Here is a 13,506-nt window from a genome sequence, read left to right on the forward strand (position 1 = left end):
CAGTCTTGGTTTGCTGGTTTAGCAGAGTCTAAGCACAACAGTTGCATAGTGCCTGAAAGGGTTAAAATCACAGGATGTAGAACACCATTAGGTACAGCTAAAGCCCAGGGCATGACTCTATTAGAAAGATGGAGAACATTGAGGGTAATGTCTGTCTGACCTGCGAGTCTCTTCTTGTGAGAGCTGAGTGAATAGGAGAGAAGGAAATCTGCTTCCTCCAAGTACAACGGATGAGAATGTCTCACCTTCTCTTTGGCATCTGGGTGAAATTGCTCTTGTGTCAGGATCTGGTTGAAATCAAGGCTTTGTGGAAAAGGCAGAGAGTAGCTGATCTTCTGAGTCCAGGAAGATTTCCTGTAGCAGAAGCGCTTTAGGTGAAGAGTGAGAGTCTGTGGCAGACATGTTAGCCTCATACCCTGCAAAGCAATAAACACTTGAACTGAAAACTAAAGAATCAAGAATGGATGAAGATGCTGAGATCAGTGTGAGTGTAATTAGGGTGAAAAGTGGTTAGTGGTACAGTGAATCAATTCCCCCAACCTGTCACTTTAGAAGACCACAGTTCAGTTTCAGGCATATGTAAAAGGCACTTGTTCACATTTTATTCCTAGAACTGGAATAGCATGAAGAGCTGTAGGTCAGAAATACAAGCACAGTTGTTTGGGGGATCCTGGAATGCAGGTGCTAAACACACACACACACACAAGTTTCCCATCTTTGGTGTGATTCAGAGGCTCAGCCTTAAGGTGTCCATTTTGTGCATTACTTCACACTCTGTCTACTATCCTTACCCTGAAGCATGTACTATACTGCTCCCTCTGCCTATTACACAAGGACACAGGAGGGGATGGAGGAGAGCACCTGTTAGAGGGATCACAGCAGGCACAAGCAGGCATGGGAGTTGCACGGTGGGATGCCGGCAAGAATAGTGGGGCTTTCCTACAAAATGCAGGATGGGTGAGAGATATGCTAATAGGGAATGTCCATGTTGGGCAATGGCCTGAAATGGAGACTTTGAGCAGTACTATCCTACCCTAGGTGGGTTGTACTCAGCTTGATAGGTCTTTCTCTTTCGTTTTGGCAACATTAATATAGCTGGTCTTGCCAATTGAGACTTACTGCACTGCTATATGTCTGCAGTGGCAGCACCTCGACCCTGATGGCAATTCCATGTGTAGGCAGAATTAGGGGAACAGTCACTTACCTGCAGACTTGGTGTTTTCCTTTCACACTGTTCACAGAGACACATGTTATTGTCAGTCAGCTGCTCGGGCTGGAAAAAGCAGTGCAAGGAATCCTCCTAGAAACACAGTGAGGGATTCTAGCAGCCAAATAGAACTCCTCTGAGAAGTTACATTTCTATTTCTGCTTCATTTCAAAGGCTGCAATTTCAAGGCAAACCTTCAGAAGGTATTGTATTTCAAAGTGTCTAGCAAAGGAAAATAAATTGGTTTTGTTGCGGCTTTATTGTGAATAAAAGAGATCCAAAAAGACATGTTGGGCTGGTTTTAAAGTCTTTTTTCACATTTGCTTCTTTTTCACATTAAAAGTTTAATTTTTGCCTCTCCAGTTTCCCTCTATTTGTCATATTGTTGTACTGTAGTTTAGGCTCCCTCTTAGGTTACAAGCTAACACAATTTTAAAGAGTTGAACTGTGTGTACACTATGTGTTAGGTGGTGTTTCAAGTCATGTTAGCCACATCAAGTTACCTTACTCCATTTTTAGAAAACACGTCTCCTAGTCTATACAGGCCCAGACAGAGCTCCAGTTATGTTTTCTGCTTAGTTCAAACCCCAACAACCTGATTTCATTTCTTTTTCCAGCACAGGAAAGCAGTAACTTAAGCAAAACAGTGTTTGTTCTTACTGACGCCAACACATTAAGGAGTGTTCTGTTAGAAAGACTATGGATCAAGCACAATGGAATGTGCAACCCTACACCGAGAGCATGAAACTGCATTTGGGGACATTTTGGCCTACATTTTCAAAAATGATTAGTGCTTTTGGATGCCTTCATTGTTGTGGGCCCAGTTGGAGAAGGCTCAAAGGGGACTGATTTTTGGGAAGTGCTGAGCACTCATCCTCTGAAAATCAGGTGCCTTTAAGGTCTCTCAAGTTGGGTTCCCAGAAACTGAGGGGCATAAAATCACTAGTCACTTTTGAAAATCTTGGCCTTCTAAACCTTCCCCTTCGCCCCAGGGCTTGATCATGTTCCCATTTGAAGTCAGTGGCAAAATGCTCATAATCCCCACTTTACCTATTATACAGTGTTGGAGTCTTTAAAACAGAAGTACGGGAACGCCCTTCTGGCATGCAGGAATTGCATTCTGGAGCATTCCGGCACAACTCAAGCCCTGCTACTAGCCCTCCTAGCCCACAAGTGGCTGTGCACACACACATGCATATTCTGATTCTGCTGGATCAGAACTCCTACCATAATTCCTGTTTTAAGAAACAAATCTTTGGATTGATCTCAACTTGTGTCCCCTCTTTCTTTGGTCCCTGAGACAACTGCACTAGTTGGAGATAAGGAGAACTGTTGATTCAGGGAAAAGGTGTTGAAGTGCAACTGTAATTTACAACCTCTTTAAGATCCCTTAAATGTCCATTGCTACAGCAGTACAATGGGGCCTTAGTGTAAATGTGAATCAGGCCCTTTGAATCCAAATATCATTGAACACCATAGCATCTATCTAGCTAAACATGTATATGACCCCCGCGTCCCTGTAGTATCGGAGCATCACTAAACACAGTACTGCAGCATAAATAGTACCAGGCCTCTGTAGGTAAAGGCAGTATTTCTGTGTTCAGCAATAGCTCATGTTATCTAGCTACCTTAGATATTTCTAAGGCATATATTATTGTGATATCTAAGCTCTGATAAGCACACAGAGCTTTTAAAGGAGGTGTTTTACCAAGAGAGGGGAATCCTAGCCAGGACACCAGAATTTTCCCCTAAGCTTTTCAGAAAGGAGCCTCAAGAGCTTAATCTTCCGCCTGTAAATCCACCTGGGATAAACAGAGTTTTACATCCATCTGAAAGACCAGTATCCCTTGCACAGACACTGGCTACAGCCCCTCTGAGGAGAGGCACCTGAAGTGGATGCCTGGTGCCTTAGCGGAGTGGACTGTTCCTCCCCATTAAGTGCTGAGTTTTGAAGGGCTGAACGTACCAGTGTCTTCAGTCGCTGAGAATGGGCATTAAACATTGGGAGTGGGAGGGTTACCATGTTGCTGTCCCTCCTGGTTTCAAAGGAGCACTTCTGACAAACCAGATACTCCTGCACCCAGATAGTGTACAGCGTGGTCAACCTGTCAGCCTAAAGAGTAGAAAAGAACAAGAAATGGATATGAACAACACAGCTGATGCTCTTCCCTCTGCAGGTGTGACAGTGACTGTATTAGACACTTAATGCAGCGTCACTTCTTTAGGACTTGAAACCAGATCTTTCATCTGCCTAGACAGAGAGTACCTCACAGCATCTAAATGAGGACAATATAAATAAGTGGATCTCAACCAGGGGTACATGTACCCCTGGGGGTACTTAGGGGTCTTCCAAGGGGTATATGAAATCATCTAGATATTTGCTTAGTTTTACAACAGGCTACATAAAAAGCACTAGTGAAGTCAGTACAAACTAACATTTCATACAGACAATGACTTGGTTATACTGCTCTATATACTATACACTGAAATGTAAGTACAATATTTATATTCCAATTGATTTATTTTATAATTATATGGTAAAAAGGAGACAGTAAGCAATTTTTCAGTAATAGTATGCTGTGACACTTTTGTATTTTGTCTGATTTTGTAAGCAAGTAGTCTTGTCTTGTCTTACTGTACCCCTTTCTGGAGTCTGATTTGTCTTGCATACCCCCAAGTTTCACCTCACTTAAAAACTTGGGGGTACGCAAGACAAATCAGACTCCAGAAAGGGGTACAGTAGTCTGGAAAGGTTGAGAACCATTGATATAAACACCATGGGAGACTACATAATCAGGCTACAGTAGCAATAGGGGCATAACTGTGAGACACTTATATGTATAGTTTTGTATTGAACTTGCATGAACAAACTATGCTACTGGTGTGGAGGAAAGTCAGCATTACTGTTTACTGTTCGCCTAGGAGCCTCTGATGGGAGGAACTACCATCCAGATAACATGTAAACCATGACTGAATATTAGAGGCAGCTGACAAACATTAATGCAAGCGGGGAAGTTTAAAGATAATACTGAACAATATTTATGTACATTTGAGGTAATTTGTACAATTTGAGGTAGGAAGAAACATGAGTTAACCAAACCCAATTTTGCAGAAGGAACATGTTTTTTCTTATTAACAAGCAGTCTCCCCCACAAAGGGAATTACCACCTTGGTGTGGTCTGAAAGATGTACGGATACATTTTAATTGAGACTTAAATTGCCAATTCCTTGTGGCTGGGAAGTGAGAGGCCGGATTGTTTGGTAGCAGGATGCCAGATGAGGTGGAGGTGACTCATGGAGGCTCACAGAGAACCACGGTTAGTGAATAGGGAAAGCTGTGGAATCTCTAGGGTGCAGGTGTCACATTCCTTTTTTCCATCAGAGCACTTACCAGCTGCCGGTCTGTGATCTGATTCTTAACGAGGTTCCAGAGGCTCAGGAAGAGGTGAGCAGCATCATACTGGACAAACACTGGACAAACAGAGACATTACAACCAATGTTAGCATTGCAAACAGCACATTTCATTCCTTGGAGCCCCTCTCAGAGACCTAAGGTTTCCATCCACTTTCTCATCCGCAGTCCTCCCCAGTCTTAACCCCCCCATACCATACCAAACATCTGCCTGATCTATGAGGAAAGGGTGGAGTTTCCCCTGGAGTCCAGTCAATGTCACTCTGGAACAATCTCTTTGTCTTATTACAGAACAATATGAGGCACCTCCTTCCAACCCAGGGGCTGAACACAATGCTACCGCAGCACTCCCTGCCAGCTCAAGGAGTCAAGTACTGTGCAGGAATCTTACACTTGGATTTCTCACTGGGCCCAAATGGCACATTTACAAACCTAGATGCATGGAAGATAGTTTTCTGTAGGGCTTGTTTAAAGAGCCCTGTTGAGAAGATGCCTGAGAACCACACTTAAGGAAAAATCCTGTGCCCTCCTCCACGGAGCAGAACCAGTCTACACTGCTCAAGCTGGAGTGGGGGCGGGATTTAGGAATCAGGCAGAGAGTGCACACATACTGTGCAGCACAGAGCCCTGTTCCATGGAAGCTACCTGTGCACTAGGGGCAGCTGAAACTACCTTTGTGGAATGGCTCCACAGCCTGGGGCACAGTGTTTTTGCCTTCAATCTCCCTGCAAGTCTGCCCAATGCCCAGTGCAGATACTTAAGCTGTGTTCTTGCATAGGGATCTGCTCCTTAATTTGCATACCACTGAGCAGATTACAGCCATCCATGCCTTTAATATGGAGGTACAGCCCACAGAGTTTACAGGTCCCAGGATTTAATAGTCCATCCCAATCCAGACAGAGCATTGTAGGCTAGGATATATTGTGCCTATGCGCCATTCCTCCATACTAAAGACAGGAGAGAATGTGGGCCACATTGTAGAACTCTGTGAGATTTATTTGGCCATCTCGCTTTCATTGGAACAGAGAAGGCTAAATGTAGGCAACTCAATCTCAAAGGGACAGATTTAGCTCTGATGTAAGTAGGCACACTCAAGTGCTTACCCTCCTGCCTATACCATGTCTGAATTTGCTGGTATATCTCTACTATAGCTCTCTTAACAGTGTCTTGTTCTGCATTTTACATGATAAAGATTAGTCCAATATATATGCAACATTTTGCACATGTATGTGTGCGCACACACACACATCACTAATCACTACTGATCGCATATGTACAATAATAGATCTGCTTTTGGCAAGTGCTCAACTGGACGGTTGATCTGATCAGGTCTTCTCTCAGCATTTATGACAGAACTAAAAAGATGGATATGTCTTATAAGCTCAGGGATGAGTCCAATCATCCATTTATCTTCCTGCTCTTTCTTCCAACTGACACTTAGGCCATGTCTACACTTACAAGCTTACAGCAGCACAGCTGCACCAATACAGCTGTGCTGCTGTAAGAGCACTTATGTAACCACGTTATGCCGATGGGAGAGAGCTCTCCCGGCGACATATTAAAACCAGCTCAACGCGTGGCTGTAGCTATGTTGGCGGGAGAGCGTCTCCCATCAGCATAGCGCTCTGCACACAAGCACTGATGCTGACAAAAATTCTGTAACTCCGGGGGTGGGTTTTTTCATACCCCTGAGAGAGAAAAGTTTTGCCAACATACATGCTAGTGTAGACATGGTCTTACTTTCTAATAAGAGAGAGAGAGAGAGAGAGTGCAGCTTCCCCGATGTGATCATGTTAATATAACACGATACGTCAAGCAGTAATCTGACTCCCTCTACTCCCAAAGGATTTCACACCTCTGTCTAGAACCAAAGTGCCTCTCTTCACCTACAGTAAAACATTCTGTTCCTATAGAATATGTGCAGCCATCGCATCCCCTGGCCAAAAGTGAGGTCACTCTCCAGGGCTGTCGGTCTCTCCCCTGATCTGGAAATAAGGCCCAGCTGCCCTTCCCCCGTGGACAGGCTGCTGTAACCAGCATGACTCTGCACCACCACTTCTCCCATTCCTAGAACACATGAGGAGGGGAGTCAGAGGGCACACTGAGCCTATTAGTGCTTGGTGACTTCCCCGGTTCAGCATCCGGGGGCTGGTTGGTTACCGCTTACATTTCAAATTGTGCACAGTGAGACAGAGGACAAGTTCTTGGGGATACACGGCTCTCTGTTTGCTACGCTGCATCTGTTCCAACAGCAAGAGCATTTGGTATGGGACACTCTCCTTTTGTTCTGCATGTCCTACCGGGACTCTGATCCTGTGAATAGAAAACGCAACAGGAGCAGTGAACAAGCATCACAGGTACAGAGTACCAGCCATCGTAACCAAAGGGGCAGAGTAAACAGCACAGACAGCAGTTGAAGAGGCAACCATTACATATATGCCTATGATAAAAGAGTAAAGAAAGAAGACTTGCCAGCAGGAGGCAGCTGCACTACCTCAACCAATGGGGCAGGTAGCATGTTTTAAAGAGATAGGCCTTGATTCTAAGTTCCTTCATCCCTGAGTTTGGGGCAGAATAGCTGGGCCAGAGGCGCCTTTAAGTCACCCTGGGAAACAAAGAATAGCTGTAACACAGTGGGCTCCAGACATACGTACCTCTTCCTGCCCTTCACCCACTCCCTTCAGCCCCCACACACCCAAAATCCTGCCCATACTGCATGCTACAAACAGGGCTGGTATAAAGCCCTTATTTCAACTCTCCCCCAGCTGGAAAGGTGCCCTGTCCAGGAAGTTATTTTGCCAAAGCTTTGGAAAGGGGCCTTAACATGACTGAAAATCAGCCTCATATTGGGTGGCAGAAATAGCAAATTTCAACACGTTCAGTTCCTGCTCTTGGTTAGAAATAGGGTGCCGGGGGGGACGGGGGGGGGGGAAATGGGGTGAAGGAAATGGCAACAAAGGACAAACTACTATTAAGGTGACACCAGGAAGGGAGGGGGCTGGCTGAAGCACATTTCAGAACCTAAGCAGTGCAATGGAGTTTTGTAGTTGTATTTCAGTCCTGGAGACCCAGATGCACATCCAGTGATATGTTTGGGCTCAATCCTGTGATGCGCTGAGCACCCTTACTTTCTCTTACTTCAAGGGGAGTTGAGGGCACTCAGCATCTTGCAGACTGGGCCCGACACACAATGGTCCCTCTGGTATTAAGACCTTCCATTGTGGGCTTTTCTTTATTGCAGCGTTAGCTCAAGTTATCTACTCTCAAATTACTTACGCTGTGCAAGATGGCACAAGGGTTTGAGGGGACTCCTGGAGGGTGTGTACCCTGTGTGGCACTCAGTTCTGTGGCAGCAGGAGGGCTGGATTTACACCTTATGTGCCCCTAGCCACAGCATCTTCAGTGCTCTCCCTGCCTACAGTTGACCTTTATGTTTTCCATAAAAAATGAAACCAAAAGAAATATAAACACAGCCACCCCAGGAAGGCACGAGACCCTCCACCACGCATGGGGCTCCCAGATCAAGCCAGGCGCAGCCCACCCACCCCAGGTGAGGCGCAAGGGGGACACTGTAACTCTTCCCCCGGCAAGCGGTCTCCAGGTACCTTCTGTACCTCCAGCAGCCCAGTGCAGCAGCCGTGCTCTGGCTCTGCCAGTGCCACCAACCCATGCCAGGAGCCCGCAGGGGAGCTGTATATATTAACTTTTAACCCACTTTTAACTTTTAGGTGCTCCTAGAACACCAGCGCCCCTAGGCCCGTGTCTACTGTGCCTAACTGGAAATCCGGCCCTGGGCAGCAGGTGGGGAATGAGCAGGGGTTAAAAGTGAGCACACATCCCTTTTCTCTTCTGAAAGCAGAGGGGAGCTCCCCTTCTTCTCCTTGGGCTGGTAAGCAGCTCCCTCCACACCCACCCAGCCCCCCTTCAACTCCCCCTAGCTGAGTAACTCCTCCCTGCTTGATGCAGTAAGAGCTCCCCCTTCTGGCTCATTCTACTTTAACACCAGGGCGGGGATGGGACCAGCTGAAACATGGGTCTGACCCTCCCCCATCATCTCTTTGCCTGGGGTCTTCCACAGTGGCTCTGGAGTTGCCCTGTGGCTATGGGGGGAGGATTCCTTCTCTACCCTCCACTGCTCATTTTCCCACTCCTCGTACCAAGCCTAGCAAGCAGATATCAGTGACATCTCTATGCCAGTTCTAGTCTCTCTCCACATCTCTGCAGCACTGCAACCCTGTCTCTTTCCCCCGGGGTGTGTATGGTGGGGAATACAAACCCCCCACATTGGAGAGCAAGGGGTTAAAGAACAGCTCTGGTGGCCCCACCCAGCCACACCTGCAATGCCTGCACAAGCTGGAGGCAAGGCTTTAAAAGGAACAGTGGTGGAGCCTCAGAAGTAGGCTGTAGAAGGGAGAAAGTACTGTCCTGGCACTCACTACCTGGGACCTGACTCCACAGCCCTGTGCAAACCTGCAGAGAGAAGAGGCTGGTGACTGAGAATGCAGGTCAGAGACTAGATTGGAGTGACTTACTCCTGCAAGCTAAAAGAGAGTTGGGTAGGAAGTGGTCTGGGGGTGGCTGCTTAGCACCTTGGGATGCTGAGTGTAGCTGCCTACCATTGGGCCCTGGACTGGAGGCTGGTGGAGAGGGCAGGCCTGAGCCCTGCTACCCATTCTGAGAGGATTTTGCCATAAGGGGAACATTTACTGAGGGTAAGAAGCCAACTGGAAAAGATCTTGCCTGTTCAAGGGCCCAGTCCCCAAAATCCCTGTGTGAAAGGGGAGGACTGGAAACCCCTGGTGTGGGGGTGTTGAAGGACAGGACTGTGTTGTCAATGGGGAGATAACCTGCCACAGGTTAGCACTGTTGGTGGCTGTGCACCTTCTACAGCATGTCAATGAGTGTACCCTTCTTCTGGGACATATGGAGGTAGTGGGGAATATAGAGACTATCCACTTAAATGCACTGCAGTGAGCTAAACAAACTGAAATAGCTGTCAGTATGGGCAGCAGAAAGGTACAGGGTCAAAATCTGCCCTGTCTCCCCTGTTCTATGCAACCCCCTGAAGTCAATGTGGCACAATAAAGGGGCAAAGCAATGGGATACTACATGCTGTCCATCCACCCAAACAAATATCTAACCCAGGCAGGAATAAGGCTGTGCAATTTGGGCCTATAACTGTGGAATGTTTATAGTTGTAAAGTGAATGGTTTATATTGTTGCACAGGGATTATTCTTCATGGATATAACTAGAATAAAACTGTCCTGTTATGGATAGGGTGACCAGATGTCCTGATTTTATAGGGACAGTCCTGATTTTGGGGGCTTTTTCTTATATAGGCACCTATTACCCCTCACCCCCAGTCCTGATTTTTTTACACCTGCTATCTGGTCACCCTAGTTATGGAAAAATATAATCCTTAGATCAGTATACATATTATCTCAAATATCCCAGTCTGGGATTAAATTATATTAATGTGCAAATATGGCCTATTTTCAGTCTCTAACAAACCGCTGTGAATCAAAATGGCTGTGTTTTGCAGAGCCCTAGTCTTCTGCCTTTGGCATATTCGGGGCTCACTCTTGTTTGGGAAGCACCTGGCACCTCCTCATAATCCATTCCTTTGGATGGACATTCCACTTGAAAACAGACTTATCGCCGGCAGTTTGAGCTCAGTGAATGGGTACTGCTCCTGTGCATCTCTTACCTTCGTAGTATCGTGGTGAAGTGTGTGTTCATGAAGAACACCTGAAGCAGAGAATTCAGGCAGCAGCTTAGTCCCATATTGTATAGCCCAATGGCTCCTGTAGGAACAAGAGAAAGTGGGGCTTAGAACTCACATGGAGGCAAGGAGAGTAAGGGGTGGTGAGAAGATGATAGCAAATTTCCCTGTGGCACTTTCAGCCTATTTAACATATAGGCTCAGCATCTTCACTAGGATGGAGGAAGGGTCAAATCTACTCTTACTAGGGTTGCCAACTTTGGTTGGACATATTCATGAGATTTCATCACATGACATAATCTTTAAAAATTAATCTCTAATTCCTGGAGACTCCCAGCCAATCCTGGAGGGTTGGCAACCCTATCTTACACCCCTTTAAAATCTTAGCATTGGTTTGCCTCTGACAGCTGGGGAGAGTTGGGAGGGTGTCTCCAAAAATGAGCTCAAGCTACAAAATCTGGATCTAGGTCAGTCTGACTTTGAAACCCATTCCCCCAAAAATGTGAGGGTTGTCTGGATGAGGGAGTTTCTTCAGACTTCCTTCAGACTTCTAGGGAGCGAGGCCCTAATCACAACATTCAGCTCTGGCTTAGGGTCCATATTTTAATGCCCTGTCACACCTAGGGTGACCAGATGTCCCAAATGTATAGAGACAGTCCCCATATTTGGGGCTTTTTCTTATATAGGCGCCTATTACCCCCCACCCCTGTCCCGATTTTTCACACTTGCTCTCTGGTCACACCAGTTCAAGGAAATAGATTCAGGGTTCCTGTTCAGGTCTGACAATCTATCACCAGTATTTCAACCAATTTGCACAGTTTTAAGGAAAGAGACAAAGCTAAAGGGAAGGAGGTAAAGAGAAGTAATTTTCATTCAGAGGTGTACGAGAAACAAAAGCTTCTGTTTGCATAGGAAGTGGGGTAAAATGGATAGAGGTGAGATGTGTTGTCCCTAGCAAGGTAATCTCCTCACCCCAGAGGCAGACACACTCAGAATTTGTTTTCACTGCAGTGTTACCTTGAGCTCTTGCCTGTAACTGGACTCCCATCCGCACATACAAATCTCTAGCTCGAGTGGAGTGGTGCTCAAAATTTGACCTAGCAGGCCCATCAAAGGGCATGGGTTAAAACTCAAGTGCTGCTGCTGGAGCTATTACTGCAGCTGGGACTCAGCTACCGTGTTGCTAATCCAAACGCTGTGCAGCCAGAATGTTTTCCACTGTGACTACGCTCACTCAAGCTAAGCTAACTTGAGAGGAGGTAACTGGAGTATCGGTAACTTGAGTTCACACTGCAATGAAGAAAAGCCCACAATGGAAAGGTGAATATAGTGGGTGAGAGAGGATAAATGCACGGGATAAAACAGTATCTGCATTTAAAACAGTGAAGAGAGCTTTTGGGAGGCTAGTCCAGTGATATAACTTGGCAATTAGGGTCCATGACCTAGAAGTGACCCTTCAGCAAACTCAGGAGCAACTTTGATGTAGTGTGGAGGGAGATGCAACCAACATCCAACCATCCTCAACTAGAAAGAAAATCTGCCCAGTTTAGGGTTTTGAAGGGAAGAAAACACTTGGGATCCTCAAGTAGCGCTTTTCCTAAAGCACAAAACTTTCACTTGGAAGAGTCAAATGAGTTAGTTCTAATATCTGATTTGTACAAATCCTCCATATGTGAATTTTAGCAAAGGGAAAAAGAATAAGGTGGGGGGGAGAGCACACAACATGGAGTGAATGACACAAAAAGGGGATGAGGGGGGAAGGAGAGTAAAAAACAATTACCATTGTTTAAGTCTGCCACACCACAGAGAGCTCTTAGCTGCTGGTCACCTCTCTCCACAGCTTCCTCTCTGCACTCTTCTCCATCTTCCTCCTTCCTCATGCTCTGGTTTAATGCCAGCTCTGACTTTCTGCTTTTCAATGGACAGCCAATTCCCTGGCCCATCAACAGCACAGGGCAACACAAGGACTTCAGTAATACAAAAGGACCTAGAGAGACTGGAAAGATGGGCAGAATACAGCAAAGTGAGATTCATCTTTGTATTTATTATACAAACACAGAACAGATTTAACAATGAAGAACGTTAGTAAAATAAACATGATTAATGTCATTACATGTTGGAACCCCAGAAATATATCTGCAGGGCAGTATGAGTGGAGAGCACACTGCCATTGCACATCCTGTACCTGGTTTGTGGCTAAATTAAAGACCCTGGTCTGCACGGCTGTCTGCTAGGCATCTTTCATCAGCACCAAATCTCTTTAGACCCAAAGGAAAACCGAGACATGTTCAGGATCCATTTAGTCTGGTTGGCTGGCCTTGTCTGGTATGTCTGGCAGGCTGGGCCGGTTTGTTTACCTGCTGCGTCTGCAGGTTCGGCCAATCGCGGCTCCCACTGGCTGCGGTTTGCTGTACCTGGCCAATGGGGGCTGCGGGAAGTGGCAGCCAGTATGTCCCTCTGCCTGTGCCACTTCCCACAGCCCCCATTGGCCGGGTACAGTGAACTGCGGTCAGTGGGAGCCGCAATTGGCCGAACCTGCGGATGCAGCAGGTAAACAAACCGTCCCGTCGGGGGCTTTCCCTGAACAAGCAGCGTCCAAGTTTGGGGAAATACTGACCTTGACGAATGGGACCCTTAGCATACACTGAGCTTTCAAAAAATCACTACAATAAAGCTGCAAAGCAATGTGATGCCCTATACTGTTCATCCAGCAGCATATCTGTATAGCCAAACTCAAACATCAATCTCTGAACAGTCACAATGTAAAAAAAATGCTAAACTGAATAAGAATGAGCAATTTAAAAAGCACCAATAGCAGAAATTGACTGCAATAGCCTGAGGAGGCAAGAACAGGTACTAATATAACCAGAGTGTCCAGAGTAACTGGCATCTAGAACTACATAACAATAGCCAGGATACCATAGCCACAGGAGCAGGCTAGTACCAAACGCTGGAGCAAAACGATTCGTTGCATAGCTGGAGTCTGAGTGCTAGGCTGGGAGAATACCATCAATAGTGGGCCTAAGATGCTAAAGGCCAGATTTTTCAAAGACATTTATATACCCAAGCCCATTTGAAACCTAGCCCTAAGTGAAGCTAGAGCCCCATGAAGGACCTTAAACTCCCTCTTTCTTGTGAATGAGTAGGATTTAATCTTAAGGCTC

At 46.2% G+C, this 13,506-nt stretch overlaps 1 protein-coding gene across 3 annotated transcripts in view; it reads right to left on the minus strand.

Moving 5' to 3' along the window:
- Positions 1-13,506, minus strand: part of USP18 (ubiquitin specific peptidase 18) — a 30,980-nt gene that overhangs the window by 8,708 nt on the left and 8,766 nt on the right. For all 3 annotated transcript variants that reach the window (XM_075122248.1, XM_048828347.2, XM_048828340.2), the window contains 7 exons: positions 12,123-12,338; positions 10,328-10,424; positions 6,787-6,932; positions 4,599-4,678; positions 3,174-3,320; positions 1,205-1,300; positions 246-416 (listed from right to left, as the gene is read on the minus strand). In XM_075122248.1, coding sequence (XP_074978349.1) covers positions 246-416; positions 1,205-1,300; positions 3,174-3,320; positions 4,599-4,678; positions 6,787-6,932; positions 10,328-10,424; positions 12,123-12,285 — 900 coding nt within the window. In that variant the 5' untranslated portion in view covers positions 12,286-12,338. The remainder of the gene's footprint in view (positions 1-245; positions 417-1,204; positions 1,301-3,173; positions 3,321-4,598; positions 4,679-6,786; positions 6,933-10,327; positions 10,425-12,122; positions 12,339-13,506) is intronic.

The sequence above is a fragment of the Caretta caretta genome, chromosome 1 (genome assembly GCF_965140235.1).
Source record: "Caretta caretta isolate rCarCar2 chromosome 1, rCarCar1.hap1, whole genome shotgun sequence".
NCBI classification, from domain to species: domain Eukaryota; kingdom Metazoa; phylum Chordata; order Testudines; family Cheloniidae; genus Caretta; species Caretta caretta.